At 60.4% G+C, this 26,437-nt stretch overlaps 11 protein-coding genes across 11 annotated transcripts; 7 read left to right on the forward strand and 4 right to left on the reverse strand.

The window, feature by feature from the left end:
* Positions 1 to 792: 792 nt before the first annotated feature.
* On the reverse strand, positions 793 to 2,639 carry THITE_2112602 (uncharacterized protein). Its single transcript, XM_003651807.1, has 3 exons — positions 2,009 to 2,639; positions 1,357 to 1,942; positions 793 to 1,273 (listed from the first exon to the last, which is right to left on the reverse strand). The coding sequence occupies exons 1-3, from the start codon at positions 2,450 to 2,452 to the stop codon at positions 978 to 980; spliced, it is 1,326 nt and encodes a 441-aa protein (XP_003651855.1). The 5' UTR covers positions 2,453 to 2,639; the 3' UTR covers positions 793 to 977.
* A 2,442-nt stretch (positions 2,640 to 5,081) lies between these two features.
* THITE_152988 (uncharacterized protein) lies at positions 5,082 to 5,985 on the forward strand (the record flags this gene model as incomplete). Its single annotated transcript, XM_003651808.1, has 4 exons — positions 5,082 to 5,144; positions 5,208 to 5,332; positions 5,460 to 5,550; positions 5,611 to 5,985. 4 exons carry the CDS (start codon positions 5,082 to 5,084, stop codon positions 5,983 to 5,985), a joined length of 654 nt encoding a protein of 217 aa, XP_003651856.1.
* Positions 5,986 to 6,690: 705 nt separating this feature from the next.
* On the forward strand, positions 6,691 to 8,745 carry THITE_2112607 (uncharacterized protein). Its single transcript, XM_003651809.1, has 2 exons — positions 6,691 to 8,024; positions 8,098 to 8,745. The coding sequence occupies exons 1-2, from the start codon at positions 6,795 to 6,797 to the stop codon at positions 8,623 to 8,625; spliced, it is 1,758 nt and encodes a 585-aa protein (XP_003651857.1). The 5' UTR covers positions 6,691 to 6,794; the 3' UTR covers positions 8,626 to 8,745.
* An 803-nt stretch (positions 8,746 to 9,548) lies between these two features.
* THITE_2095021 (uncharacterized protein) lies at positions 9,549 to 10,788 on the forward strand (the record flags this gene model as incomplete). Its single annotated transcript, XM_003651810.1, has 1 exon — positions 9,549 to 10,788. One exon carries the CDS (start codon positions 9,549 to 9,551, stop codon positions 10,677 to 10,679), a length of 1,131 nt encoding a protein of 376 aa, XP_003651858.1. The 3' UTR covers positions 10,680 to 10,788.
* An 847-nt stretch (positions 10,789 to 11,635) lies between these two features.
* On the forward strand, positions 11,636 to 12,728 carry THITE_2076806 (uncharacterized protein; the record flags this gene model as incomplete). The annotated part of the gene is made up of 1 exon (XM_003651811.1): positions 11,636 to 12,728. Exon 1 carries the CDS (start codon positions 11,679 to 11,681, stop codon positions 12,726 to 12,728), a length of 1,050 nt encoding a protein of 349 aa, XP_003651859.1. The 5' UTR covers positions 11,636 to 11,678.
* Positions 12,729 to 12,797: 69 nt separating this feature from the next.
* Positions 12,798 to 14,468, reverse strand: THITE_2112611 (uncharacterized protein). Its single transcript, XM_003651812.1, has 2 exons — positions 14,115 to 14,468; positions 12,798 to 14,044 (listed from the first exon to the last, which is right to left on the reverse strand). The coding sequence occupies exons 1-2, from the start codon at positions 14,341 to 14,343 to the stop codon at positions 12,867 to 12,869; spliced, it is 1,407 nt and encodes a 468-aa protein (XP_003651860.1). The 5' UTR covers positions 14,344 to 14,468; the 3' UTR covers positions 12,798 to 12,866.
* Positions 14,469 to 14,845: 377 nt separating this feature from the next.
* On the reverse strand, positions 14,846 to 15,604 carry THITE_2112612 (uncharacterized protein). The gene has a single exon (XM_003651813.1). The coding sequence runs from the start codon at positions 15,371 to 15,373 to the stop codon at positions 15,113 to 15,115; it is 261 nt and encodes an 86-aa protein (XP_003651861.1). The 5' UTR covers positions 15,374 to 15,604; the 3' UTR covers positions 14,846 to 15,112.
* A 1,928-nt stretch (positions 15,605 to 17,532) lies between these two features.
* Positions 17,533 to 18,763, forward strand: THITE_2112613 (uncharacterized protein). Its single transcript, XM_003651814.1, has one exon. It carries the CDS (start codon positions 17,677 to 17,679, stop codon positions 18,370 to 18,372), a length of 696 nt encoding a protein of 231 aa, XP_003651862.1. The 5' UTR covers positions 17,533 to 17,676; the 3' UTR covers positions 18,373 to 18,763.
* A 350-nt stretch (positions 18,764 to 19,113) lies between these two features.
* THITE_2112614 (glycoside hydrolase family 2 protein) lies at positions 19,114 to 22,214 on the forward strand. The gene is made up of 7 exons (XM_003651815.1): positions 19,114 to 19,606; positions 19,665 to 20,317; positions 20,375 to 20,553; positions 20,611 to 21,017; positions 21,090 to 21,416; positions 21,478 to 21,608; positions 21,703 to 22,214. The coding sequence occupies exons 2-7, from the start codon at positions 19,800 to 19,802 to the stop codon at positions 21,980 to 21,982; spliced, it is 1,842 nt and encodes a 613-aa protein (XP_003651863.1). The 5' UTR covers positions 19,114 to 19,606; positions 19,665 to 19,799; the 3' UTR covers positions 21,983 to 22,214.
* A 1,283-nt stretch (positions 22,215 to 23,497) lies between these two features.
* THITE_2143236 (uncharacterized protein) lies at positions 23,498 to 24,026 on the forward strand (the record flags this gene model as incomplete). The annotated part of the gene is made up of 2 exons (XM_003651816.1): positions 23,498 to 23,687; positions 23,743 to 24,026. 2 exons carry the CDS (start codon positions 23,498 to 23,500, stop codon positions 24,024 to 24,026), a joined length of 474 nt encoding a protein of 157 aa, XP_003651864.1.
* A 203-nt stretch (positions 24,027 to 24,229) lies between these two features.
* THITE_2112616 (uncharacterized protein) lies at positions 24,230 to 26,400 on the reverse strand. Its single transcript, XM_003651817.1, has 5 exons — positions 26,016 to 26,400; positions 25,639 to 25,957; positions 25,202 to 25,549; positions 24,624 to 25,092; positions 24,230 to 24,558 (listed from the first exon to the last, which is right to left on the reverse strand). Exons 1-5 carry the CDS (start codon positions 26,071 to 26,073, stop codon positions 24,445 to 24,447), a joined length of 1,308 nt encoding a protein of 435 aa, XP_003651865.1. The 5' UTR covers positions 26,074 to 26,400; the 3' UTR covers positions 24,230 to 24,444.
* Between the last annotated feature and the right edge of the window lie 37 nt (positions 26,401 to 26,437).

Here is a 26,437-nt window from a genome sequence, read left to right on the forward strand (position 1 = left end):
GAGGCCAGACTGGGGAATCTTGCCAGTTTTCCCCTCTTCGTTCGATCAAAAATGCTGATTCTTGGAGGGGTCTTCTCTCATCCCACCTGCAGCGATTAGGCAGCGGAGCGGCTGAGGGTGGCAGTGGGTGGTGGCAGTGCTGCTGCAGGTGCCGGTAGCCAATCATGGGCAGTGGAGGTTAATAGGTTGGTGCCTCAACGTCATGGCGGGGCAGCCGTTTCGCACAATTGAGCAGAACTTCACAACCGTGGCTGCAAGTTCTTCGATTCTTTTGCTTTGGTCTGTGTGGATCTCAATGCTCATGCCACGTGGCAACACCGTGAACGTGAAGGACCGGTCATCCTTATTTACCAGCAATGCCATGTATCTGCTGTTGAGAATGTCTGTGCAACAAGCCAGGCTTGAGCTGAACAGAGCATTGCGAGCGCATCCTACCTACCTACCTAAGGTACCTAGAGGTACCTGGCCTGCTCCAACTCGCCCAAGCTCAGCAAGTTTGGGGAATTATCTGCGTTGGCTTAAGCGGTGCCAGCCAGTGTTGCGCCAGGCAACCAACGAGCCTGAGAAACTACGCGGCAGGCCACGCGCGATCATTAAGGACAGGTAATAGTTAAGGTATCACAAGTCAACGGTATCTCTCCCGGTAGCTCGGTCAGCTCGACTACCTGATCCGGCTCGGTCAGGGACTGCCAGTCCAGGCACGGCTTCTGTCCCTTTCAGTCTCTCGACTTCGGCTCGGCGCACGGGGGAGGCAGGTGACCTCGGGTTTTCTGGAAAGACACTCCTCGGTACGTGAGAACGGGCCTTGCTCACAATTAGCCTCCTGGGATGCGAACCACCAGGAGTCCAGATTAACGCCTCTCCCAAGTGCAGCGCGAGAATTATGCACAGCTGAGCGCTCCTCTCCGGAACCCAGTCCGGCACCAGTAATGCCCCGTCCATAGTTGCCGGTGAGACCACCCTTGGAATCTCCGACCTCACGGCTTGTGTATCCTCAGCATGGCCAAGAAGTAGTCCTCGAGCGGCAGCAGGTTGAGCAGGACACCATTGCAGTGCCAGGCCAGGACGCACGCGCCGGCACCCACCACGGCGTCCAGCACGAAATGGTTGGCGGTCGCGACAATAGCTGCAAGGATGATCGCCGGGTACACCATGCCGGCGGCCGCGATGGCGAGCCGCCTCCAACCCAAGCGGCCTCTCTTCCGCAGCGGCACCGTCGCGATCGTGAGGCCGATGAGGAAAGAATAGCCGAAGTGCAGCGACGGCATGGCGGCTATCCCAATCCCAAGTTATTGTGACAATCAGCAAGCGGTCTAGCACCTCAGAGCGCAAGAAATGGACAGGGCAGGCGCTCACCGTATTGATTGCAGAACCGGTTGGTCGTCCACACGCTGCTGTCGCCATCGGCGCCGTGCACCGTGTCGACGAACCCGAAGCTCTTAGCCTCGGCCGCGTGCTCGCCCTCGTAGTCGGGATTGCTCAGCAGCCGCGGCGGCATGCACGGCCAGAAGGTGAAGACGATGAAGGCCAGCAGGTTGCACATGGCCATGGTGCGCCGCCGGCGCTCGTACACGGCGGGGCCGAACGGCGCGGCGAGGTCGCGCCAGTTGGCGGGGGTTGGGGTCGCCTGTGTTGTTGTGCGGTCGCCGTCGGGTTGTGGATGCTGTTGTTCTGCCGCCAGCTTGCGCCTTGGCCGCGCGGTCGTGACGTGGTAAAGAACGATGAGGAAGAGGATGGTTCCCGGGATGTGGATGAACGAGTACGTGCGGTTGGTCCACCGCATCAGCGTGGGGCTCGCGAGGAACCAGCGCTGCACCGCGGGCTCGACGAAGATGCCGAGGCGCTGCTCCAAGTGGATGATTTGGAGAGCGTGCTCGCGGGCCGCGTTGACCGTCGACGTCTGCAGCGTCACGGCGGTGAAGGCGCGCCCGAGTTGGTACACCTGGTTTTGGCATGAGCAAAGGGCCGTCAGGCAGTTGATACGGGACCAGGAGAGGTGCATAGTTACCCAGTATATCAGGGCCCAGTACCAGACTTCAACCAGGAAGGGAAACCGCTGGAGCACCCAGCTGAGAAGGCGGTCTCTGAAGATCTCGGTGTTCGGCGTGGTCACCTCCTTCTCCCAGCCCAGCAATCGCACTCTCCGCTGTCGCCACCCCGCGGTACTGTTGTTCGCCTTGTCGAAGATATCCTCCGCCAGCAACCTGTCCGAGCTGCTGCTCGACCTACTCGACGTCGACGACAGCAGGCTGCATTCGTCGTCTTTCCCGTGGCCCGCTTCAACACATTGCTGCTCCGGATCTGAGCCGTATTTGACGCCCCGCCACGCACTCGGGCGAACGGACGACCATGGCGACCGGGTGGACCTATAGCTGTTGTTGCGGTTGAGGATCGTGCCAAAGGCCAGCAGGCTGACGACGACCAGCGGCTCCAAGACGGCGCCGACCGCCATCTAAACGGGCGGGAAGGGGGGCGAGAGGGGCTTCAGCCTGTCGACACGAATGCGGGACGTTCAGGGTCGAATAGAGGAGGGTTGGCAAGAATATTCGAACGAGCGGCGGAGCGAGATTCTTACCAACGGACATCGGAGGCATAAATCGATGCGGCCCGTCTCGCATTAGCGAGGCGGGAGGTAAGGTTGCTCCGGCCCAACATTCTTGGTCGTTCCAACATCCCAGCAGTCCCTTCCCGCATGATGTCGTCGGTTGCCCCACTCGCCTCGTGCGCCCGGACGGTGGAAAAGAGCGACAAACCGGGTTCGACTGCTTGTTCGCGGACACTGTGTAGTTGGCCCACTTCACCAAGAACGAGAGCCATTCCGCCGCTATGGTCCCGGCGAAGGCGCCATCTGCTACGACAGGGACGTGTCCCGTTCATCTCTTGACGGATGGTGACCAGTCGTTACCGCCAAGAGCTTCCAAGACTCGTTCGGATATGTCGGAATATGTGTTAGTGGTGGGGTTCCAGTTGTTGGCCCTGAGCACCAGGTCTGCGGAAAGGGCAAAAGCACCGGCAGTGTTCTCTCATACATGGAGCCATGCACAAACGAAGGTCGGAGGTGATCCATGTCGTCGTGTCCTTCGTCGCCCTGGAGTGAAACGTCCTGGCCGAGCGACAAGGAGAACTGCAAGACCGTGTAAGGATTGTCGTGTTATGAGACCAGGGATGCAGAAAAGGCAAGCTGATCAGCCCGTTGTCTCCTCGTCTACCTCCATATTCGTCAGCTTCCACGACGACTGTCTGGATTCAAGACCCTGTTCAGGGGTTGGTATCGCAACCCCTTCAAGGCCGGTACGTCAGTCGTCATCAGACGCCGCGATGGAGGGAGGGAGTACTGTGTAGTCCCGTCAATCCTACCAGACATGGTATGCGAAACCTAGAAGTGGAGAACATACACCATAAATCAGGAATAGCGGAATGGGGATGATAGGAGGGATTGAATGAGATACGTCATTATTGGGTTACGTGGACTCCGTACGGAATACCGCGAGGGATTTGAAGTGGAGCTACACTAATACACATGTGGTGTCGATACAGATTCGGCTCCGCATCCGTGTAATTACACTACGGAGCTACACCAACTCTTGGCCTAGGGAAGCTTGCCCCATGAGGCTGATGGCTAAAGAGGTCCCGCCAAGACTAATTTCGGCCAATTGTCAGCAATGTTTTTACAACATCATTACGTAGCCACGATCTCCAAGGCGTTTGCATTATCGCCAAGCGGTTAGTTCGCCGGGGGTACAGGGGGCGGCGCTAGCCCCCGCTAGTTAGGGTTCGGGTATATAGTTAGGATATAGGTTAAGGTTAGGATACAGGTTATCTCAGTTTTCCTTTTTTTTCGATTTAGTTGAGGTTTCGTGAAGTTGTTGCTACGAGTCTTTGCGATTGTTCGTTGTTGATGTTGCTCGAAGTCGTGCCCCCCTTGGCGATTTGTAAATACTTGTAAGCGGCAGTCTCCGAAATTAGGTAGTCTTAGCGGGACCTCTTTAGCTATAACCCCCATGAGACAGATAGGTGCAAGAGGACATGCGAACATTTAAAGTCGGAATGTTTGACTCGTCCCTCTACATTACGTGAGACTGAGGCACAGTGATTGCAGAACGTGCAGTGTGCATATAATAGACGCAAATGTTTCAAAAATCGTTGCTTCACACTGCGATCGGGAAGCAGACATGGTATCGACATCTTGGAGGGCACAGTTCCAGTTCCTCTCAATTCTGGGTGGGTCTCTGGGCTCGCTTTCGGATTGGTGTCGGCGCACACGTGTCCGCTTTCCCGATCCGCATCGCGCGGTCGGCTTGGCGTGGCCGTCCTAGCCTCTTGGCAGCGGGAATTCGGCAAGATCAGGACCCAACGCCCAGGCTTCGGGCGCTTGGGAGCTCCGAGGCGGCCAAGACCTCGGGGGGACGGCGCTTCCCACATTCCGAACGACCAGGTAGGGTGCTTTTCGTCGAAGACAGCATCAAAGCTTGCGAGCGCTAAGAGTACGCTACATCTTGGCCCAGCGAGCCGCTTCTAATAAGCTTTGGTGAGTTTGAGTGTTCCGCAGCGGTGAACGGGGTGGGCGGGTTCACGAAGAAGAGCACTTCACGAACGTTTAAGCTGGCGGTGTAAATGAAGGACGTGACCGGCCCAGCGCAGACTCGGAACTTTCTGGCATATGTGAACTGTGAGTGGCCAGACAAGAGTGGGAGGACTGAGAGCAACAACTACCAGGTAGAAAACTACACCACTTGAGTCATTTGTAAACAGACTGAACTGCCTTCGGCCTAGTCCAGCAAAACAATGGAGAAAATAATGGCTCCAATTCTCGAGACCTTCTGCATGGATGTTAAATGCCCCGAGTCGGGTTACACAGTAAGCCCCGTTTACTGCGACACTCAGAGCTGAGACTGGAAAAATCCTGTCGAAATGGCGCCGGGTACGCATATACCAGACGAACTTAATCCTCTCTTATTGGCATTGCGGCGGTCGAAGTTTGGTTGGAATCATTCTACCCAAATCTTCCTACCCAGCGCCTAAAGCTCCCTCTCAGACGGTCAATCCAACCCCTAAGACTGCTCAGCCAAGGAGGCCGACCCATGACAGTGCTGGAGGGGCGCCCTGCGCGCAGAGGAGGCACCGGATCCATGTCCTTCAGTCAGGTTCTTCCCGAAACCCATGGATCATCCAAGGCCTCCGTTTCCCTGGGCTGAGACTTCTGCAAGCTGATGGAGGCAACTCTGGCAGCAGCGAACAACGCCCCCGAGGTGCTCCGAGGGGAGGTCGTGTTGGATCTCAGCGTCGAGCTCGCCGTTAAGCGGATATTGCCGCCTGGAAGGATGATGTGGAAGTGAAAATGCACATTAGAAAGAGCCGAGGCAGCAGCCGTGTTCGAAGTCTCGTTTTTTTATCCCTCTTTATTGTCCTGGACGTCCGAGTGCCCAACGTGGTTCACGTTCGCGCATTCTTACCCGCAGATCCACGCCCGCGTACGCGACGACGCTTGTCGACGCCCTCTGCCCGTCCGAGGATCCCATCCCCATGCCGACGCCGCCCGTGGCGGGCCACGTGCGACTTTTGGGCCTGATGTGACGGGCGGCCCTCAAACCCGCCGTCCTCCGCTGCCAGCGCGACGTCGCTGATCCGCCCTTGCTGCGGGAGGTGGGCTATTTGCCTCACTTGATGAGGCGCTGTCGGCATGCGGATGTTATTGACACGGCCAGCACAAGTGACGACGAGGACTGCTGGGGCTTGGCAGTCCTGGAAGCCGGGCTGACTCCGGACGGAGCCACGCAGCTCGACGTCTTCTGTATCCCACTGTTGAGGATGATCTGGAACCGGCGGGGCCCTCCGTACCTGACCATCAGCTTGGTCCTTGTGTGTCATGATGCAGACGCGCGGGCAGACTCGCGGGTAGGGCCCCGGTTTATCCCCGCCGATTGGTGGTCTGAGAGTGACGAACCGAGTTGTGTGAGATCATCTAGCGTGTTTATGGCGTTGTAATTGGGAGCAGAAGTCGCAGGATGCAGATACCGCATTCAAAGCTATACAAGTTCTGTGTTTTCATCCGATATTCTTCTACTTCCTAGGCATTTTACTCACGACTCCATCCTTCGAGTTGGTTTGCTTCATTCATGTCGCTCCTGGCCGTGCTTAGCTCTCTATTCGAGCAACACAAACAAGACCGCCAACGGCGATACAGGGAATCTAACTTGAAGAGTGAAAAGGACACAACAAGGCAACAAAATGGGATGCCAAGTTACCCCAGATCCGGGAAGTTTCTCGGGTCGGCGTAGAAAGTGCCGCTTAGCTGCTAATCACCTTCAATCACGCCTCCATGCTGAGCACTGAACAGCATAGCGAAGTGCCTCTCCGTCTCAATGTCGAGATCGGCGTTGGGTTACTTAGGTACTCTGCAGATATACTGGCGCCCGACGCTCTCCATTGGCAACTTGGTGAAAAGGAAACGGGCACAATACACGGTACTTGCAAGTATGCAAACTGGTTAATTATTCTCTGCAGAAGGCAACGGAGACCAGGCTTCCTCTGGCAGGTTGACGGGCACGCAAGGTCGTCCGCAGGAGAAAGATCTTAAAGTTTTACACCTACCCCAGCTTCTCGTGTAAACCCTGCATGAGGTGCATTGTTGATTTGCAGGGTGCTGATCCCTGTCCCGGGTCCCACTGGTCCCAGACCCCCGGAGCTGCTGACGCGTCAGCCTGACGCGCGTCATGGCAGCCATTGACACCAGCTCCTGCACAGTCAGCACCTTCCTGCGGCACGGAAACGGCTGTTCCGTCGCGAGCCGCCCAATGCCGCCCACAAGGAAGCGCAGTTTCAGGGCAACGTATCTGGACCATGGCACGCCGCCGCCACCGAAACGGACGCGGTCCGTCGAGGTCATCATCCTGAGCAGCGATACCGAGGTAGAAGAGCTCCCCGTGAACCCGCCGCGGCTGCCGCGCCACCGCATTTTGTCCCGGAAGCCTAAACAAAGGGAAGCTTCCGTCATCGACATCTCTGACGACGCCGAGGACGTCGCCGAGGACGACGAGGAGGACAACGACGAGGACGACGAGGAGGACGATGCCGAAGGCGACGCTGAAGACGACGAGGAGGAGGACACCGAGGACGATGCGGAGGACGACGCGGAGGACGACGAGGAGGACAACGAGGAGGACAACGACGACGACGATACCGACGAATCCCAGCCTCACCGTACGCTTTCGGTTCTCAAGCAGCTGCAGCAGGACGCCTTCAACGACTCCAAGGCTGGTCTGCGCGACAATCAGCGCGAGCCCGCCGGTGCCATCACCGAGCCTGCCGCCGATGACGACGACAGCGACGACGACGATACCGACGGATCCCAGCCCCACCGCGCGGCATCGGTTCTCGAGCAGCTACAGCAGGACGCCTTCGGCGACTTGAAGCTCGACCAGTGCGACGAGTCAGACGATCTACGCGAGCCGGCCGGTGCCATCAACCCCGCCGCCGCCGCCGCCGACGATGATACCGACGGATCCCAGCCCCACCTGGCGCAGTCGGTTCTCGAGCAGCTGCAACAAGACGCCTTCCACGACTTCAAGGCCGATCTGTGCGACGAGCTCGACAATCTGCGCGAGCCCGCCGCCGACTCCCGTGACGACGACGCAACATCGTGCGCGCCGCTCCGCGACGTGCTGCGGCAGTGGGTTGCACCGCGGCAGGACAAGGCGTCGCGCTATACCGACTGTCTCTGCTACAGGCTTGACCACGCGTACAACAGCGCGCGGGGATTCTCCCAGCGGGCCTTGGTCGGCCGGGATCGGGCGGTGGTTCGGACGCTGTGTCGGCTTGCGGGCGAACTGCCGTTCGAGGTCTTCCTCGCCGTGCTGGAGACGGAGACGGGGGCTGGCGGCGCCGCGCCCGAGGACTACCTCGTCTCCAGTCTTGTTGACCTGCAGGGGAACGAGGTTGTGTCGTACATCGTTGTGGACGAACAGAATTGGGTGCAGGCGCGGTTTGGTGCCTCGACGTCGCGTGCTGCTGGCTACCTCGATGCCGTGAGTACATTCCTCTGCTGTCTCCCATGACCAGCGACTGGGCGGTGGAGCTCACCTCGGCTTCGGTTTGCAGGCGGTGGTGCTGCTTCCGAGAGACAGCGTGGTCGACTTTCTGCTACGGTGGACTGAAGCTCCTGCCGCGATGCCGGGCCGAGACTCTCTCGAGATGCGAGAAGTCCAGGGGCTTGTTCAGTACTTCGCGGCTCGCATCTTGGAGACGGACAGGCGCGACCACCGGCTTCTGCCCATCTTCAAGGAGCTCTGTGTCCGGGTCTGGCAGCTCGACGAGGCAAAAGGCCTTGCTCTGCTTCCCGGTTCCGTGGTGCAGACCGTTTTGCAGGCCGTGCTTCATGCGCAAGATTGGCCCTTCTTTGAACAGGTCGCTTCCCGCCTCGGCGGCCAGCCCCCTGTGCCGTTTTTGCAGTGGGTGGTCCAGGAGGTAGATTCCGGACGTCTGCCCCTCCAGCCAATACAGAAAGGGTATGCGCCCGCCCCTTGTGCCCTTGAAAAAAAGAGTGTAGCTGACCGCTTTGGAGCTTGCTGGCCGCCGCTCTCACTTCCACCACGACCGTTGCTAGATATCGTATCGCCTATCAACTGATTTTGTTGCGGCCGTCAGAGAGCGGCTGGGAGGATTTCCTGCGACAGTTAGTACTCGGCTCGCTGGACGATATAAGGCTAGATGGAGGGTGTTCTCATGACGGCCGCTTCTTGGTTGGCCTCGTCCACGGTGTGCTTGGCTCCGAGGCTCTGGAGTCGAGGTAAGTGGCCGGTGGCCCTTCCGTCCCAGCGGGTGGTGAGATGCTGACATTGAACAGGCTTGTACCGCGTGCTAGAAAGACTGCTAGTCATACGTCTGTGTGGCTAGGTGCCCTATGTGACGTTCTTGACGCCTGTATGCGCTGTCCGTCTCTAGCGCCATCTCTCGAAGGTTTTTTCGAGCAGATAGCAGGCCTCGTCACGGACGCGATTCAGGTTCCCAAGCTCTTCCAGAGGGGCGCGCATGGCCCGAACCCACGGAAAGACTACTGTTGTGAGTGTGCTCGCTCGGTACCTCCAGCATCAGTCTCTCTTGGGGCACTCGATGGTCGCGACCTCGCCAGGTTCGTCTCCGAGCTCACCACCCGCGGCCTGCGCAGTGTTCTGGCGCGTTTGGCTCTCAAAATCGTCTCTAGCGTGGAGCTCATCAGGTCTCGGGCCCTCGCCATCCTGCTGTCATTTCTACGACACCTGCTGGACATCTTTAAAACACGCAGCCATGTCCTGGCCACCCCTCTCTTCCGCCACCTTTTCGACGCGATCCTCCAAGCGTGCATTACTCGCTGGGTCGGAGTGCCGCCGCTGGGGTGGGAACCGAAATCTCGACAGGTTGACTGCTCGTGCAGGCCCTGTACCTTGTTTGCTCGCTTTCTCCACAGCGACGTTCCCTGCACGAGTTTTCCTATGCTTTCATGCGACGAAACCCGTCACATCAGTAGGCACCTGGTGCCACACGCCCGGGAAAGGTACCGATGCGAGTTCACGATGGAAAACCACGGCTTAGTTGTCAGGAAGTTGGAGGACAAGGACTCCCAAAGTTTGCGGGACTGGGCCGACAGGGCGGCCATGGTTAAGGCCAAGTTAGCGAAGCTGGATGGTCCTGCTTTGCGTGGCATCCTCGGCAGGGAATACCACGACATTTTCGGCGCCTTGACATACCGGCCCGCCGGAGCACGGCCTCCCGTGCCCATGGAGGAGTTGGAAGAGCCCGATGACGATACTCGGCGATGTAGCGCTGCCGAATCTCGCACCCCAACGCAGCCAAACACGATGGCAAGTTCTGCGCGGTGCCCGCGCGGAAGCAGTTGCCGGTCCGACACCGACACACAGCAGCTTTTGAAGACGTCCGCCCACGATTCCCGCGCATGGTCAAGGCCAGATCATGCATCACCTTCCGCCCGTCACGCAGTGAACGATCCCAACAACCCGAAACCGCCGTTAACGCCGGCCGCTTCGTCGCCTTCCGAAACCTCCCCCGGGTACCAGCTCTTCGCCGCCGAGCTCGGCCAACGTCTGCGCAAGCTGCAGTCATTCACCACTCCGGAGTCCGTCCAGGCCTCCATTAGGAAGCGCTGGCAGGCGCTTAGCGCCCAGGACCGGCAGTACTACGATGCAAAGGCTGCGCGGATGCGCTCTTCAGCTGTCCCGTTCGATCCGCGCCAGGATCGCTTACCGTTGTCCCCGAAGGCCTCGCCCAATCCTCCGTTACCTCTGACCCAACCGGCGGCGCGATCGACTCCTCGCGACGGCGGACACGCCGTGCCCGACAGCAGCAGGTGGCGTCAGCCGAGGCCACCGGCCTCGACTCCGAGACCTCGCCCTACCCCGTATGCAGCGGCGGCGGCTGCCAAGCCACCACCATCTCGTGCGTTGGCGCCTGTTTCATCGAGCCGCCTGAACTCGGCCGCGTCAAGAGGGGTCCAACCGAGAATCAAGGCGGAGAAGCCGCCGCATGGGACTTCTTCGCGGGGCGCCAAGGGCAAGGCTGTCGGCGTCATCGACTTGACGGGAGGTAGCCAAGCGAGAATCAAGGCGGAGAAGCTGCCGCATGGAACTTCTTCGCGGGGCGGTCGGCGTAAGGCTGTCGAAGTCGTTGACCTAACGGGCGAGGACTGACGGCTTGGATCACCCTTGGATTACCTTACACATTTTGTAATTGCCGTATAACATCCATTACACGCCTTGTGTACGCGGGAATCCACACGAGCTTGCATATTCTTGTTGGCGTGACGCTCAAGACCTCCCATTATTTTTGTCTCACGATGTTCGTCCATGGTTGCTTTGCATCTGCAGATTTGCCTGAACACAGCATGCGGGGCTGCGGCCGCAGGGCTCTTGGCTGAATCGTTACATTTGCCGCCGGGAGCTGCACACACTACTGGCTGGCCCCCCCGGGCTCCTGCAGAGAGGGCTCCATCGATCGCGCTTCTCAACGCGCCAGTGACTCGCCCGTATTTCCAACGAGTTGGCAGTCAGTTCGGGAGCTCTGCATACCTGCCTTCCACCTCCAAATATGGATGACTGGTCCCCAGTGGCGGGCGCTCCCGCGGGAAGGGTGGGCCTGATGGACGGGTCAGCCGCTCATCCCCCCGGTCACCCGTCTCGGGACGGTGGGGCTGCTGCGGGAGGCTGGGCTGTTAGGTCGGTGTGATGGTGCCCGAAACTTCGTCCGCTAACGAACGTGAGGGGATGGTGCCGGCGCCAAGAACAGCCACTCAAGAACATGGTTGGTTACACAGCCGGGAACATGCTCGCGAGCTCTCGTGCCGCGCTCTGGCTGCCGACAGTTAAAGATGTCGGCTCGGCTCAGCCCAGAGCTTTTCGTCCTGCTCTGTTACCGCTCGCCACGACCGAGAACGTCGAGAAACCTCTAGTTGTCCCCCCATATCTGTATCGCGACGACGACGACGACGACGACGACAACGACGACAACAACAAGGGCAGCAGCATTTTCCCACGTCTTGTTCCCCGCGTCTTGCACATCGAGATCGGACCCCACTTGCACCGAAGCTTGAGACCATGGCGCGGATCTCGCCCACAACTAGCGCGAACGCGGTCGAGGCCGCGGCCGCACCGTCCAAGACGCCGAGCCCCGGGCGCGGCACGTCGTCCACCATGACCCCGTTCGCCGGCCTGCCGCAGGGCTTGAACTTCAACGAGGACCTCGAGGTGGTTATCGCCGAGAAGCAGACGCGGAAGATGCTCCGGGCCAAGCAGGGCAAGAAGCAATACCTACCTGGCCAGCCGCGCGTGCGCCTGGAGGGGACCGAGCACAATGCCGACGCCAACACGGACGGCCTGCTCGAGTACCTGCGCGAATCGCACAGCACGGCGGAGCTCGACGACCTCCTCCCCTTCATGCGCTACATCTTCGTGCAGACGCCGTCGTACAAGCACATCATGCCGCTGCACCACCAAAAGTCCCACGCGCGCGACCTCAAGGTGACGGAGCACCCGGGCCTCCACCTGGTCTGGTACTACGAGCTCATCTTCGTCAAGCCGGTGCCGGCCTACTTCTACTCGCCGGCGTTCTGGGAGTACCTCGAGAACGCCGACCAGGGGCTGTACCGCGCGTGTCTCGGCTTCATGCGGAGCTACTACCTGCTCATCAAGTACGAGATCGACTTCGAGCTGGCGCGCGAGCTGCGCCTCATCCCGCGCAAGGCCGACGGCGAGTACCCGACCTACGAGGAATGGTGCAGCTTCATCGAGCCGTTCGGCCAGGTCGGCGACCACTGGGTCAACCGGCGGTACCACTACGGCGAGCTGCGGCTGACGCGCATCAACCGCGCCGCCTTCCTCTTCCGCGGCAGCCTGGCCTACTTCCACATCTACCCGCAGTGGGGGTCGTTTCTGGAGCACACGCTGGCGCCGCTGCTCACCCTGTTCGCCGTCTGCTCCGTCGTGCTCAACTCGATGCAGGTCAGCCTCGCGGCGCTCGTCATGGCCGACAGCCCGCCGGCCGGGCGGTGGTCCCACTTCGTCGACGCGTCCGTCTGGTTCCCCATCGTCGTCATGCTCGCCATCGCCGCCGTGCTGGCCGCCGCCGTCGTCGGCATAACCCTCATGGGGTTCAAGGACCTGTTCCGCGCCAATTACGTCCGGCACCGGCGCAAGAACGGAGACGCCGACGCCGGCACCCGCACCCACGGCATGGTCTGGTAGTCACGGACCGACCGCTTCTTCTTGGCTCTATCTATCTATCCGCAGCGCAACGGGCTGTCTGGCAACAATATCTTGGCTCCTCCTCCACCTCCCCCTCCTTTCCCCCCCTTCTAATCTGTGTCCCGGGCTCGTCATTCATCATGCCTGCCCGCCCAGACCTCCATCGGTGTTTCCTCCCCTCGCTTGGTCGCTCGGCTCGGCCCGCCGCACGCCGAAGCGCTCACTGATCGTTACCCACGCCGCCACGGCGAGCAGCAGCCTGAACGACCCGCGGTCCGCGTCGTCGCCGAACGCCGTGTCCATGGCCGCCTTCACGTGCTCGTAATCGACAAACCCGAGCCTCTCGACCGCCTCCCTGGTGCAGATCTCCCTCATCTTCTTGTCCAGCGGCCCGTCCTTGGGCCACCGGTTGGGCGCCACGTACGGCTGCTTCTTGCGCTCGTACAGCTCCTGGGTGATGAACGGCTTGCCCGCCTCCCGCAGGATCCACTTCTCCGTGAACAGGTCCGCGAGGACGTTCCCGTTCTCCCACGGCAGCCCGCCGCTGCGGGCCTCGTTCTCCCGCTCGGGGGTGTAGGCCAGCTTGACGCTGGGCGGCAGCCCGTTCGCGTACTCGGACAGCACGTGGTCGAGGAACGGCGGGCGCGCCTCGATGCTGTGGGCCATCTCGGTGCGATCGCCCAAACACGTCAGCAGCATGTTGGCGAGCAGGGACCGGCTCCACAGGTACTGCGCCGTGTGCAGCGGGTGCCACGTCTCGCGCATCTTCTGCTTCGCCTCCTCCGGCATCTCCGCGGTCTGCGCCATCACAGGGTCCGCGCCGGCCCACGCCTCGCGCACCCACGAGCTCCAGAGGGCGGGCGGCGGCAGGAACGCCTGCGTCAGCCCCAGCATCCTGACCTCGTTGACGGCGCGGAACGCCTCCGGGTTGGTGGGGTTCCTCGAACCCAGGCTCCGCTCCCGCTGCACCATCGCCATGAACTCCCTGCGGCCGCGCTCCCGCAGGCTGTCGCGCAGCGCCGCGTCCCGGGCCAGCTCGGTCCCGGGCATGGCCGGGTCGGGCTCGCGCAGGAACTCGCCGATGAGCCAGGGGTAGCCGGCGAAGTGCTCGTCGGAGCCCTCGCCCGTGAGCACGACCTTGAAGCCGTGCTCGCGAGGGAGGGTGGACAAGACGAACTTGCCGACCGAGTTCAGGTTCATGTTGTGGTGCTCGCAGTGCCAGACCGAGTCGGCGAAGTTGTCGGCCAGCGTGGCCTCGTCCATGCGCTTCTTGAGGATCTGCACGCCCAGCCAGTTGGCCGTCCGCTCGGCGACGTCTGTGCTTGCGAGGTTAGCGCCGGCACTGGTCTCTGTCATCGACTTTTGTTGCTTGCGGAGCGACGTTACCCGACTCGTCGTAGCTGCCCTGGCCGGGGAACTCGATGCTGAAGCAGCAGATGCGGCTGGTCGCGTCCTGGTTGCCGAGCCGCGCGCCCTCCTCGCGAACGAGGTGCGTCACGATGCCGGCCACCAGGGACGAGTCGATGCCGCCCGACAGGTAGATGCCGACGGGCACGTCGGCGCGCAGCCGCAGGCGGATCGCCTCGGTCAGCTGCTCGCGCACGCCCAGCACCATCTCGTCGACGGTCCGCGTCTCCGGCTCGCGCTGCACACAGCCACACACAGAGAGAGACCACGTCAGCCAGCCAGCCAACCCTCTTCACCACGCTCTAAGACTTCCTACTCACCTTGTCCCTGTACTCCATATCCCAGTACCGCTTCTGCACCACCTGCCCGTCCGGCGTCACCCGCATCCAACACCCCGGCTGGATCTTGCGCACCCCCTTAAACAGCGTCCGCTCGCCCACCATCCACGTGCCCTCGACGATGGCACCGACGTCCCACTCGGGCGTGTCCCAGCCGGTGGCCAGAAACGCCTTAGCCTCGGCGGCAATCAGCAGCCTCTTACTACTGCTCGCTCCCCGCTCTCCCTCCGCGACAGCATCCTCCTCCTCCCCCTCCTCCTCCTCCTCCTCGCGGCGGTGGTGGTCGTCCACGACGGTCCAAAAAAGCGGCTTGATACCAAACCGATCGCGGGCCGCGATCACGGAGCCGTCGCGCTCGTCGAACAGCACGAGCGCGAACTCGCCGCGCAGGCGGTCCAGGAACCGCGGCGCGCCGTGCGCAAGGTACAGCGCGACGACCAGCTCGGTGTCGGCGCGCGAGGCGAACACGTAGCCGTGCGGCGCCGCCTCGAGCTCCCGCCGCAGGCTGTCGGCCGCGTCGTCGTAGATCTCGCCGTTGACCACGCAGTGCACGCGCCCGCACGGCGAGTGGTGCGGCTGCGTGCCCGACGCGGACAGGTCGTTGATCGAGAGCCGGTTGTGTGCCAGGCCCGGGGGATGTCAATAGGGGTTGAGAGGCCGCGGGGGTGGGGGGGAGGGGAGGAGGGGGAGGGGGGGTGTTGTGGAGAGGGAAAGGGACAGCCTACCGACGGTCGCGTCGTCGTTGATCCAGATGCCCTTGGCGTCCGGGCCGCGGTGGGCGATTAGGTCGAGGCTCTTGCTGAGCTGGGTCTCGAGCGCGGCGCGGGCCTGGGCTGCGGCCGGGCCGCTGGTGCGCGGCTGGCGCCGGTCGAGGGTTATGCAAGCGGTAATGCCGCACATTGGGATGACTTTTGGTGTGTCTAGGTGGTTTGGTGGTTGCTTAATTTCTCAGTGACGGTCTTGCTGGCGACGACGACAGCTCCAGGTACTACTTTAATCAATATATCTGTTCCGCTTGGATAATTACATGAGTTGTTTGACTCAGGTAGGCTCAAACAATGCGTCACTGTGTCTCTTCGGGCCGTTCGGCGGCCGACCTTCCGACGCACCACGTCCCTACCAACGTTGTGTCATCCGCGTTGGGATCCCCAAAGAAGGGGTGGTCACGGGAAGACACGGGAGCTACTCCTGGCACTGCCACGGAGGAGGGGCTTTCAACTGCCGGGCACGGCGCAGGCCTGGCCGATCGCCGCCAACAGCTGGCATGCCCCCTCCTGGAGGCCCCGCCATGCAGCAACGCTTTCTGCTTGGCCGGAGGCAACCTGGATCCGTTCCGGTCGGTATTTGACCAGTGGGGGAAGCGCTGGCTGCCCCGCTTGGATGACCTGAGTGGGGAGTTGGGGCTGGCTTCCACCCGTTGTCGGCGCTGCCGGGGCTGACAGCGCCGGGTTGCTGGGGTTGCTGTGGAGACAAGCGCTGGGATTTCCAGGGACTGACGGAATTGATCCGCACTGGCGGAAGCACGTCACTGTCCCTGAATCTGGGCGTTGGCCGAGTGACCGGGATGACTCGATGGACAGTCGAATCCCGCAGCTTGATCTCATCTTCGTCAAGTGCTCAGAAACCGTCAATTGAGCTTGACCTCCGTGCCGTTGAACGTCTGCCTCATTTCTGGCATGCGCGCTGGGACTGGGTGGAACTTGTGGCACGGACTTCGACACAGGAAGTTGATTTAGCAACCGTATGCCTCTCGGTTGCGAACTTAAGCTCTAACTCATTCTTAACTCTGGCGCAAATCACCTCAGGCTTTGCTCCCTTGCACTCGTCTCGGTCAGAGAACGACCTGACTGGACACCTCTGTCCCCGGGTATTGTGATGAAGAGAACTCAACAGCTGGTCGAGGAATGCCAAATTTGACAAGCGGTTTGCCAACAACTTCTCTGTGGAGCGGCACCTAGATCCTCGCGAGATTATGTCAACACCCGAGGATCGTCCGGTAGCCGCTACTATGAATCCCATATATTTACTACCCCGTCCAAGAGGTCATTGTTACCTAGCTCGCCCAGTGTAGTGTAGACACCTCGGCCTGCAAAGAGACCGCAGCTTTTTGTTCGGCGAAGCTAGGTAGTCACGGCAACTTCCAGGCCTATACCGACGGGCACCACGCGTACATCTCGCCGGAGAAGCGTCTACTCTGATACCGCCAACTCGCCTAGTCCGTAGTTTTCACTCACATCCGTGGCGTCCTACACTCCGGCCTCCGCCCGGGCAACATCCGGATCCTTGAGTCGGCACCGGGCTCCCGGGACCTGCTGCTCGCCGACTTGGGAGGTTCGGTTGTACAAGGAGCTCGCCTTGACGGTCAATCCGGGCCTATGGCCTGTTCTGCAGTCCCGGGTTCAACTGGTAGACAAGCGTCTCGCTCGTGCGGTTTCGGGATGGGCTCAATAGTCCACACAACTCATACCAGGCGGAGGCTGTGCAAGCCAACGCCGGGCGGCTCGAGGAAGTTGGCCAGGCTACCTAGAGTAGGAGAACAATGTGGCGTATCCTAACTCCCAACAGGAGAGGTTTACCGGATGATGCTGCCAAAAACCGGCGGGTAGTCGGAATATCGTGGTAGTTTGCTGGGGCTCACTTTCCAGACACTCATTTTGCGCTTTTGATACACCGTGCCGACGAACTCGGTTCTTCTCAGACTTCGAAGTATTCCGTATACTATGTCGCTCCCACTCGCCTGGCGGATACCTGGTGTCGAATCGTTATTTTGAGTATGATGCCGATCAGTGCAAGGACGGGCCGTGTAGTGTACTAACTCGTGTGCGACGGATCGGCACTCAACCTCGGGTCGAGTGCGAATTGTTTCCCATTCCGTTGCTGACAGGCGGGCGGTAACCCACTGAGGGTCGCTCTGACAGCGATGCCAGCGTAGCAGATGTAAGATCACCGGCTGACTTGTTCGCCAATACGAGGGGCGGCGGCGATGCAATACGAGCAATGCAACGTCGACTTCCCCGGTTCCATCCACGCGATGTCCAGTAGCAACCCGGAAATGGGGGCCGCCAGGGGGCTCAAAACGACTCTGATCTGCAATGGACACAAGATAAATATCCGCCGCAATTGCCGCATTGCTCACCACGACACCACGCAAGTCCTCACAATCTTCACCACCTCCTCCCACACAACTTCACCGACCCACGACCATGCGCCTCGCACCCACCCTCGCCCTCACGGCGGCGACAACCGCCACGGCGCTGCCCAACCTCGCGCCCCGCGCCACCCCGACGGCACCCGCAACAAAACCCACCCTCTCACACTCCAACGGCTTCTACCTGACCGCGCGCCTCTCCGACCCGGCGCACGACCTGAACCCGTCCATCGACGGGTGGACGCTGGGCACGGCGCACACGGGCGCGGGCCTCAACGCCGCGGTGCTGTACGCGGCGAGCAGCGGCGCCGGCCGCCTCTTCTATGAAAACGGCACTCAGGCCCAGGCGGTCGCGGGCCAGACGACGCTGGTCACGGACGGCGGCACGCCGCTGGCGCCGTCCAGCCTGATCGTGCAGCCGGCCGGGCAGCCGCCGCGGATCATCGACATCGACTACAACCAGGGCACGCCCGCCGCCGTCGAGGCGGCCGGCAACGGCCTCGGCCCGCAGCTGGTCAACGGCCTCGGCCAGGGCACGTTTCTCGCCTGCAACGCGACGGTGCCGTACTATGGGTACAAGTTTGTGACGCTGCAGTATTTGTATGGCGAGCCGGGGGATAAGGGACAGGGTGCCGTGCCGGCGGACTGCGTGCCCATCTCGCTGGTGCCGCAGTGCACGACGCTCAATGACTTGCCGCCGGGGAGCTACTCGAGCCATGAGTTTGCGGTGGAGGTGGCGTGCTATGCGTGAGGCGGGATATGGGCGGGTGATGCCGGTTAGTCGAGTGGAAAGAGGAGAGAGATGGGAGGAGTGTGTATCCGTATCGGTCTGTTCACCCTTGCCAATAGAGGAATCTTCAGGGCGGCATTAATATAATTATAATAGTGTACACACCTAGGCTCGTAAGGATGTTCCTGAGCCTTTGATGTTGATTTCCCTCTCTGACGCGCTAGGCAGTCATCGTCTTGGGGCGCTCCAAGTTCGCCACCAAGCTCGAGACTTTTCTCCTTGACTATTCTGCAATCATATAGACCTCGTTGCACGGCTCCTCATAGAGTGTGTAGTTATGCAGTGAAACCAAGTGTTGGCCACAGATTTCAATAGTGAGTGCTACAAATTGCTGATGCCATGCCACGCGAACAATATGTTGCACAGATAGAGTCCATTTCGGGCTCATAGCTTTCTCATCGCGAACTGTTATCTTCCCTTCTTCTTTGCCTATCCCGTCTGTTTCCTTTTCATTTTTGCGAGAGCAGGTTCTGGGGCGTTAACATGTAGATAGGAACACGTCGATGCTTGGGGCATCTTCTATTCGGCCCTCGAGTCTAACCAGAGGCTTGGCAGCTGTGGCTGCAGCTTGTCTCAACTCCATCAGTGGCTTATTGCGTTCCACTCATGCCGTTCCACACGGCTGACTCGGGAAGGTGCTGCGGGCATGAATCTCTCCGCTCCACGTTCTTCCGCTCCACGTTCCTGGCGGTCGCGCTCGACGTCACACCAGCCATGTGCCGTCCTACACGGCCCTCCTTCGCGCAGCCCAAGAACTGCTCCGTCATCCCCGGATCCTGGCTGGAATATGCGGCCGGCCTGCCGATGCAGTCATCCAAGTTTGCTGGCAGCGCATTGCCCAATGCGGCAGCTGTGAAATGTCATCGCGCCAACCAACGTCCCAAGCCTCCCCCTCTCGTGCCCCCCTTGCGCCCCTCTTCAGCCCCTCTCGTAGGATTCCTCTGCATGCTCCGCATCAAGCTGCACTTCGGCCGATCTCAGACCCCGCGATGCACCCCGTGACGGGGCGATCGCCAGTGCCGGTCCCTCGGCCGCCATCCGGTCCTCTCGGCAGCGAATGGTTGTCCTCGCCAAGTCGCATGACCGCTCCGCTTCAGATGGAAGTTGGATGGAGGCTCGAACACTCTGCCTGTTCACGTCGCAGCCAAGCAACAGTCGTATTGTTCCAGCACGGGAGAATACGGACGGCAGAGAAGTGCTTCCACGGCGTTGAATTGCTATAAAGCCAAGTGACTGCTGACTTATGCTGCCAGTTCTCGATGCTCCATTACCATGATCTTACCCTCACGCCACACCATCATCATCGGGTGCTGCCATTGCTATCTGCCAACGTTGTCTCATCCTTACAATTGGCTTTCACTCGTTCTGGCACAGTAAAGGGTTTCGCCATGCTTATCCTCTTGCAATTGCCCCTCCTGCTATGCGCCTGGCTCCTGGCGGGCGCCGAGGCCGCCGCGCCGTACAAGCTCCTGGCGCCTCCGCTGGACACGCCCTGGACCAGCAAGGTCGGCACCAATCCCTGGCCGCAGTATCCCCGCCCGCAGCTCCGTCGTGATGCCTGGCAGTCGCTCAACGGAATCTGGACCTACCAGCCCGCTCAGGGCGCCGGCGATGTCGCCAACCCCCCGGCGCTGCCGCTCTCCCAGGAGGTGCTCATCCCCTCGTGCATCGAGAGCGGCATCTCGGGCATCATGAAGATGGGAGTGACCCACATGTGGTTCGGCACGACCTTCACGATTCCGCCTAACTGGCCAAAGGGCCAGCGGGTCCTGCTCAACTTCGAGGCCGTCGACTACGAGGCCACCGTCTTCGTCAACGGTACTCAGGTCGGCTTCCACCGCGGCGGCTACTCGCGCTTCTCGCTCGACATCACGAGCCACGTCGTTCGGAATGGCCCCAATCAGGTGTAAGACCCCAATTTGAGATGGTAATTGTCCACAACTGACAAGGCACATCGGTCAAGGCACGTCTTCGTCTTTGACCCTACCGATGACCAGAGCATCCCGCAGGGCAAGCAGACCAAGCGGCTGTCCCACATTTTCTACACGCCCTGCACCGGGATCTGGCAGACTGTCTGGCTCGAGACGGTCCCCGACAACTACATCACGGGCGTGGATATCGCAGCCGACATGCACGGAACGGGCAAGTCACCGGATTGTCAAGCGCGAAGCAAGTCAGGGGCTAACACCGCGTCTGCAGTCAACGTGACTGTTCACAGCCGCACCCAGAAGTCGACGCCAGTCAAGGTTTCCGTGGAAGGCGAGCAGGGCGGCATTATCGCCTCCCAGTTGCATGCGTCCGACGAGCCCTTCACCTTCTCCGTTTCCTCGCCCAAGCTCTGGTCGCCCGATTCGCCCACCCTGTACAACGTCACGATCACCATGGGGACCGACGTGGTGAAGAGCTACACCGGCTTCCGCACCATCTCGTCCGGCGTGGTCCACGGGATCAAGCGCCCGCTGCTCAATGGCGAGTTCGTGTTTCTGTTTGGCCCGCTAGACCAGGGATTCTGGCCCGACGGCATTTACACGCCGCCGACGATCGAGGCGATGGTCTACGATCTGAAGGTCATCAAGGGCCTGGGCATGAACATGCTGCGCAAGCACGTAGGTCTACTTACCTTACCCAGTTTGCCACCGACAGCCTGTGCGTCTGTGCTTACTTAGCCTCCATCTCAGATCAAAGTCGAGACCGACCTCTTCTACGAGGCGTGCGACCGGCTGGGCCTCATGGTAATCCAGGACATGCCGTCGATGCGCGTGTACACCAACGCGCGGCCGTCCGACGCCGAGCAGGCCGAGTTCCAGCGCCAGCTCGAGGTCATGGTCAACGACCACAAGAGCCACCCCAGCATCGTCACCTGGATCATCTACAACGAAGGCTGGGGCCAGCGGACCGACTACTTCCCGGAGTTTGCCATCACCGACCGCATCCGCCAGCTTGACCCGACCCGACTGGTGGACGCCGTTACAGGCTGGTATGACCACGGCGCCGGAGACTTCTCTGTGGGTGCTCTCTCTTGCGTGCGCTTTACCCGGTGCCAAACGCTGACCCAGGGGCATACAGGACAACCACCACTACGCCGACCCGCAGTGCGGCACGCCCTTTTACTCGCTCAACTCCTCGCCGTTCGATCCCAACCGCATCGGCTTCCAGGGCGAGTTCGGCGGCATCGGCCTGCGCCCGGCAGACGCCAAGTACGTGCACACCTTTCTGTCCCCTCCCCCTCCCAACTATTCCTCCTTACAACTCATACTAACCACCCACCCTTCACCCTTGCTGCACGGACAGCCTCTGGCCGGTCCCGGAAGCCGTCGCGACGATCAACCAGACGTACGAGCTGCACGAGGGCGCGGACTCGTTCCACTACCGCGCGCACGTGCTGCTGGGCCTGCTGCGCGACCAGGTCGAGCGCTGGGCCTGCAGCGGCGCCGTGTACACGCAGACGACCGACGTCGAGGGCGAGGTCAACGGGCTGATGACGTACGACCGCCGCGTCGTGCGCGTCGACCAGGACCGCTGGCGCCAGGACATCGCCGCGCTGTACCGGGCGGCTAAGGCGAGGGCGTGATCGTCCCTCGCGGTGGAGAGATGGATGGATGGATAGATGGGGGAGGGGTGTGTGGGGTGTTATTTAGGCGGGAGGGAGGAACAGGGGACAGGATGTGTAGGTGAGCTCGCGCGATCGTGCGTAAAGAGCTGGATACGGGGTTGAGTAGAGCGTTATCTTGTCGTCTAGTCTTCAGCCAGCTTCGTGGTTCTGGCTGAGCACCGACAAGAAATTCAGAGAGTTATCCCTCCCACTTACTCTCGTAGTAGTGCTGCTTGACACCTGTGCCTGATGGCGCTTCCAGAGGACCGTGAAGAGGGAAGGGGCGCCTTGCGAGCGAAACTGCTAGGGACCGGTAAAGGGGCTTCCTGGTGGCGGACGACCACCCTGTTGGAGTGATGGCTGTGTTGATGTCACCTTCGTTGAATTCTGCGGCTGGACAGTAAAGGACCTGAATCAGCCCGGGGTCGAAGCGAACGCTAGTCAGACGAACAAAGAACGCAAAAAGGCAAGGCTGCCAGAGGGAACTTGATGAGACGGCTGGGTTGCTGTCTCGGAAACCCTAAGGAGGAGCGTTGCCGGGTCCTCAAGGATTTTGACAAGGTATGCCCTAAGTAAGTTGATTCGTTTCGAAGTTCGATTGGGTCGATGATGACGCAGCGGATATGTGAAGAGACGGATCAACATGGACGGTGGGCATATGTGCTCGCTGTACCAGAGGGGGTTCCGCTGTATGCTAAGTTTGGCCTTCAGACTGTGGGTCGTGTTGAGACCCCCCGAGGAAGAATCACCAGCAAGCTTCGGCCAGCTCGCACCACGACCCTATAATGGAATTCTTCCGCTTTTGATCGCCCAACCGCCTGTAGTTAGAGTTTGGCGACGCCATCCAGACCGGACTTGCCAAGATCGACGAGACTCTCAGTTCTTGCAACTGCGCCATATGTCGCATGCGCCAGGTGACCATGTCCGCAGTGTAGAATGTTGACAAGATCACAACTTGATCCTTGATTCTGCTCGGTGACCGCAGGTGTCCTGCGGAGTGAATCTGGCAGCCAGCTGCATACGTCGCACGTCGCCCACTTCAGCCAATCCCATGCTGCTGCCTGATGGCCAGCTGAAGGTCAATCCAACATGCACTCTGTCGCTGTCGCGATCCCCAAGATGGAATGGAACCTGGAAATCGGGCTCCGTTGAAGAGACTGCAGTAAAGATGGGTCACATACCGCCGGGCAGCAGGTATTTCCTTCCGGCAGGCTCAATCTTTCGCCTACTTTTTGACGCTGCATCATAATCATTAGCGGAAGGTGCTGTTCGCTAAAAGGGCGGACGGAGGTGGACTCGGACTTCCGAGATGGGGAAGACTATCATAAAGATTTCAGACTGGCGCCTCCCATGGAACGTGCCACCAGGCAACGAACGAATCAGTCCTGCGATGATGCTATAGGAAGGCCAACGCTGGCATCATCGTTCTTAATCTCTCCTCGCTGTATGACCGACAAGACTGACCACAGTCCTTGAAGTTTTCAATCATACATCATGCGTATCACGCCCGAGGAGTCGCATCAAATCGCTGTCTACGCCGGCCAGGGGGAGGTGGCCAAAATGACAGCCGCAATCAAGCACTTGGCCGAACGGGAAGGCGTGTCCCCGGCCCAAGTCCTGTTCGGCTGCAAAGACGACTTCCAGCAGACAGCGGCCCACACCGCCGCCAAGGGAGGACAAACACGTCAGCCGCCGACCCGGAATTATCTTCTCCTCAGCGCGAAGCTGACAGTTCGCAGGCTCCATCGAAGCTCTGGCCGAGCTGCTCGGCAGCCGGGAGCACCGGGCCACATACTTCAACATAGCGAACAGATTCTCGGGCGATCGGCCGGTGCATTCTGCGATGCGGCACGGCTTCTTGGACGTCTTGAAGGTGCTGGTGGCCAACGGGGCGGACCCGACGGCCAAGAATCGCTTCGGGGACACGGTGGCCGACTACGCGGGCGATTTCGAACCGGAGGAGGTGCAGCGGGTCATTGACGAGTATAGGAGAAGCCAGGTTGCTACGGGACAGGGTAACTGATTGAGACTTGCCTTTTGCCGAGCTCCAGAGTATCCGCAACCTTCCTCGTTTTCAGCATGGTCTCCGTATGGAAGACACTACGAGGCACAGATAGTTGGCCTTAAGGGTTTTGCGGACAGGGTTTTGGCCCTGGAACCTTGGAGGCTCAAGGCCATCACACTGAACATCGCGTCGCTTTTATCGACTGGAAAGTATCCTTCTTGACAAAGGCGCAGAGAAGAGGATGAGTTAAGCTGGGCTGATTCAGGTTCCCGAAGGGATCCAATTCGGTTCCAATTCCTTTAATCCTCCCTATTACCCCCAGTTCACCACTAGGAGTTACCGGATGTTGCATTAAACCGCTCTTTGGGGGTTCCATTGCCCCTGGCTGTAGAAACCCTTCATCCCCCCGGGTGCCTCCAGCACAGCGCGGAACCTACTAACAGAGCGGCTCTATCTTACCCCTGGAAAACTCCTCCCGCACCCTCGCGGAGACTTCACTCCACTTCTCCTTCGCATCCTGCTCCGAGTCAAACGAGTATAGCGGGCGGTTCTGCCGTATGTTGTCAGTCACGGGGTCCCTGCCGACGGAGAAATGGGCCGGATATTGTCTCTGACCTTGATCTTGACCACCTCGGGATCGATCTCGACGTTCTCGTCCACGTTCTTTAGCACATTATGCCACCGATCGCGGAGGTCCTCGCCGTGCGTCTGGCTGACGCGGATGCGCGGGAAGCGCAGCTTCTCGTACGCGCGCGTGGCGATCTTGACCTCGTCGCGGCCGGCCATGGCCAGGCAGGCGGCCAGCACCCCCGCGCTCTCGGTGGCCTGGCTGGCGCCCTGCGCCGACGTCGGCAGGTGCGCGTGGCAGCTGTCGCCAAGCAGCACGATGCGGTGCGACCGCGGCGACACCCACGTCGGCAGCGGCTTGCGGTAGCAGATCTTCCAGTCGAGGCACTTCTCGGTCGACTGGATCGCCCCGCGGATGCTCGGGTCGATGTCCGCCACCAGCCGGCGCACCTCGTCCATGTCCCCGGGCTGGAACCACGACTCGGGCACGTCGCCGTCGTCTTTGTGGGTCAGGATCCTGGGTATGTCAATCAGCTATGCCTCGCAGGATAATTTGCAGTAGTGATAACCTAGCGGCAAACGGGACAAAAGTGAGAAAGAAGAGGGAAAGCAAGAATGGAAATTACCAGTTAAACTCGCGTCCCCCGCGGAGCGTGTTCTGCACCACATGCATGTCCGGCCCGATCCAGAAGTTGACGCAGTCGCCGTCCAGGTAGGCGTTGCGGGCCGGGTCGGCGCGCATCTCGGCGGTCGTCTCGAAGAAGGCGCGGAAGCAGGCGTAGCCGCTCGAGACCGGGTCGTCGCGCGCGCCGAGCACGAGGTGCCGCGCCAGCGACTTGATCCCGTCCGCGGCGACGATCACGTCGGCCGTCAGCGTCTCGCCCGAGGCGAGCGTCAGCGACGGCGCCGGCTCCGCGTCGTCGTACGACGCCACCTCGGCACCCATGCGGATGGGAATGCCTCGTTCCCGGACCCTGGGAGGAAGTGGTTTTAGGTGGAATGCGGCGGACAAGTGGAAAGACGGGTAGGAGGTAGTCATAGGAGATGGGGAAAGGGTACGCACCACTTTAGAAAAATATCGTGGTAGTCCCCCCGATGTCCGATATAGCCCGCCATGTCCATGAGCGGCTGCTCGGCGAGCACCTTCCCATCGTGCCATCTACGGATCTTCATGGTCGGGGCCTGGTTGCCGATCTCCTGGATCTCTCTAACATCACAGCCCCAGCGGGCCAGCAGCCGGAAAGCATTTTCACCCAGGCCAAGCGAATCCCCGAGTCGGTGGAACTGGCGGACTTTGTCCAGAACAGCGACCACCTCATGGCCATGGTGGTGAAGAGCAATGGCAGCGGCACACCCGCCCAAGCCTGCCCCGACGACGATCACTGGTATCAAGTGGAGTGTCAGTTACAGCGCCATCTGCAGACCAAGGACCATACATACCCCGCAAGGGAGGATTATGAGGAGATGGGAGACGCGAGTAAGCTTCCTGAGAACCCATGATGACAGCCGACGAGGAGACCAAGAAATCGATGTTTCATGAAACCGATTGAGAGCTCGCGTGCTGCAAACCTTGCATGAATACCTTGTTTGTTTAGAAAAAGACCCTACCGGATTCCTCTTCCGACACCGTTCGACCGTTGACAACCATATCCGTGCCAGTTCGAACCATCTTGTGCGGGGCACTGTCGATGTTCAACGGCAATTGGCATCCCGAATGCCGATTTGGCAGCTCTGAGATGCAGATTTATTTCCGGTTTTGGCTGGAAAAGGGCTGCCGAGACGAAGGGTACGCCTTCCCCCTTCGTTCGGGGCATGCGGGGTTTGCCCCAACGGGCGTCGAATGGTAGCGCTACTCGAGTAAG

This window comes from Thermothielavioides terrestris, chromosome 2 (assembly GCF_000226115.1).
Source record: "Thermothielavioides terrestris NRRL 8126 chromosome 2, complete sequence".
Taxonomy (NCBI): domain Eukaryota; kingdom Fungi; phylum Ascomycota; class Sordariomycetes; order Sordariales; family Chaetomiaceae; genus Thermothielavioides; species Thermothielavioides terrestris.

What these genes read in the sequence shown, in the direction of transcription:
- THITE_2112613 (XM_003651814.1), top strand. Translation starts at nt 17,677, where the DNA reads ATGCGCCTCGCACCCACCCTCGCCCTCACGGCGGCGACAACCGCCACG.
- THITE_2112612 (XM_003651813.1), bottom strand. Translation starts at nt 15,373, where the DNA reads ATGTGCGGCATTACCGCTTGCATAACCCTCGACCGGCGCCAGCCGCGC.
- THITE_2112614 (XM_003651815.1), top strand. Translation starts at nt 19,800, where the DNA reads ATGCTTATCCTCTTGCAATTGCCCCTCCTGCTATGCGCCTGGCTCCTG. An exon ending in AGCCGACATGCACGGAACGG is followed by an intron (nt 20,554 to 20,610) that starts GCAAGTCACCGG and finishes CCGCGTCTGCAG; the next exon opens with TCAACGTGACTGTTCACAGC. An exon ending in TGAACATGCTGCGCAAGCAC is followed by an intron (nt 21,018 to 21,089) that starts GTAGGTCTACTT and finishes CCTCCATCTCAG; the next exon opens with ATCAAAGTCGAGACCGACCT.
- THITE_2112607 (XM_003651809.1), top strand. Translation starts at nt 6,795, where the DNA reads ATGCCGCCCACAAGGAAGCGCAGTTTCAGGGCAACGTATCTGGACCAT. An exon ending in CTGCTGGCTACCTCGATGCC is followed by an intron (nt 8,025 to 8,097) that starts GTGAGTACATTC and finishes TTCGGTTTGCAG; the next exon opens with GCGGTGGTGCTGCTTCCGAG.
- THITE_2112616 (XM_003651817.1), bottom strand. Translation starts at nt 26,073, where the DNA reads ATGGGTTCTCAGGAAGCTTACTCGCGTCTCCCATCTCCTCATAATCCT. An exon ending in GGGGGACGCGAGTTTAACTG is followed by an intron (nt 25,093 to 25,201) that starts GTAATTTCCATT and finishes TGACATACCCAG; the next exon opens with GATCCTGACCCACAAAGACG. An exon ending in CCGAGGTGGTCAAGATCAAG is followed by an intron (nt 24,559 to 24,623) that starts GTCAGAGACAAT and finishes AACATACGGCAG; the next exon opens with AACCGCCCGCTATACTCGTT.
- THITE_2112602 (XM_003651807.1), bottom strand. Translation starts at nt 2,452, where the DNA reads ATGGCGGTCGGCGCCGTCTTGGAGCCGCTGGTCGTCGTCAGCCTGCTG. An exon ending in ACTGGGCCCTGATATACTGG is followed by an intron (nt 1,943 to 2,008) that starts GTAACTATGCAC and finishes TGCCAAAACCAG; the next exon opens with GTGTACCAACTCGGGCGCGC. An exon ending in CCGGTTCTGCAATCAATACG is followed by an intron (nt 1,274 to 1,356) that starts GTGAGCGCCTGC and finishes GGATTGGGATAG; the next exon opens with CCGCCATGCCGTCGCTGCAC.
- THITE_2112611 (XM_003651812.1), bottom strand. Translation starts at nt 14,343, where the DNA reads ATGGTGCTGGGCGTGCGCGAGCAGCTGACCGAGGCGATCCGCCTGCGG. An exon ending in GGGCAGCTACGACGAGTCGG is followed by an intron (nt 14,045 to 14,114) that starts GTAACGTCGCTC and finishes TCGCAAGCACAG; the next exon opens with ACGTCGCCGAGCGGACGGCC.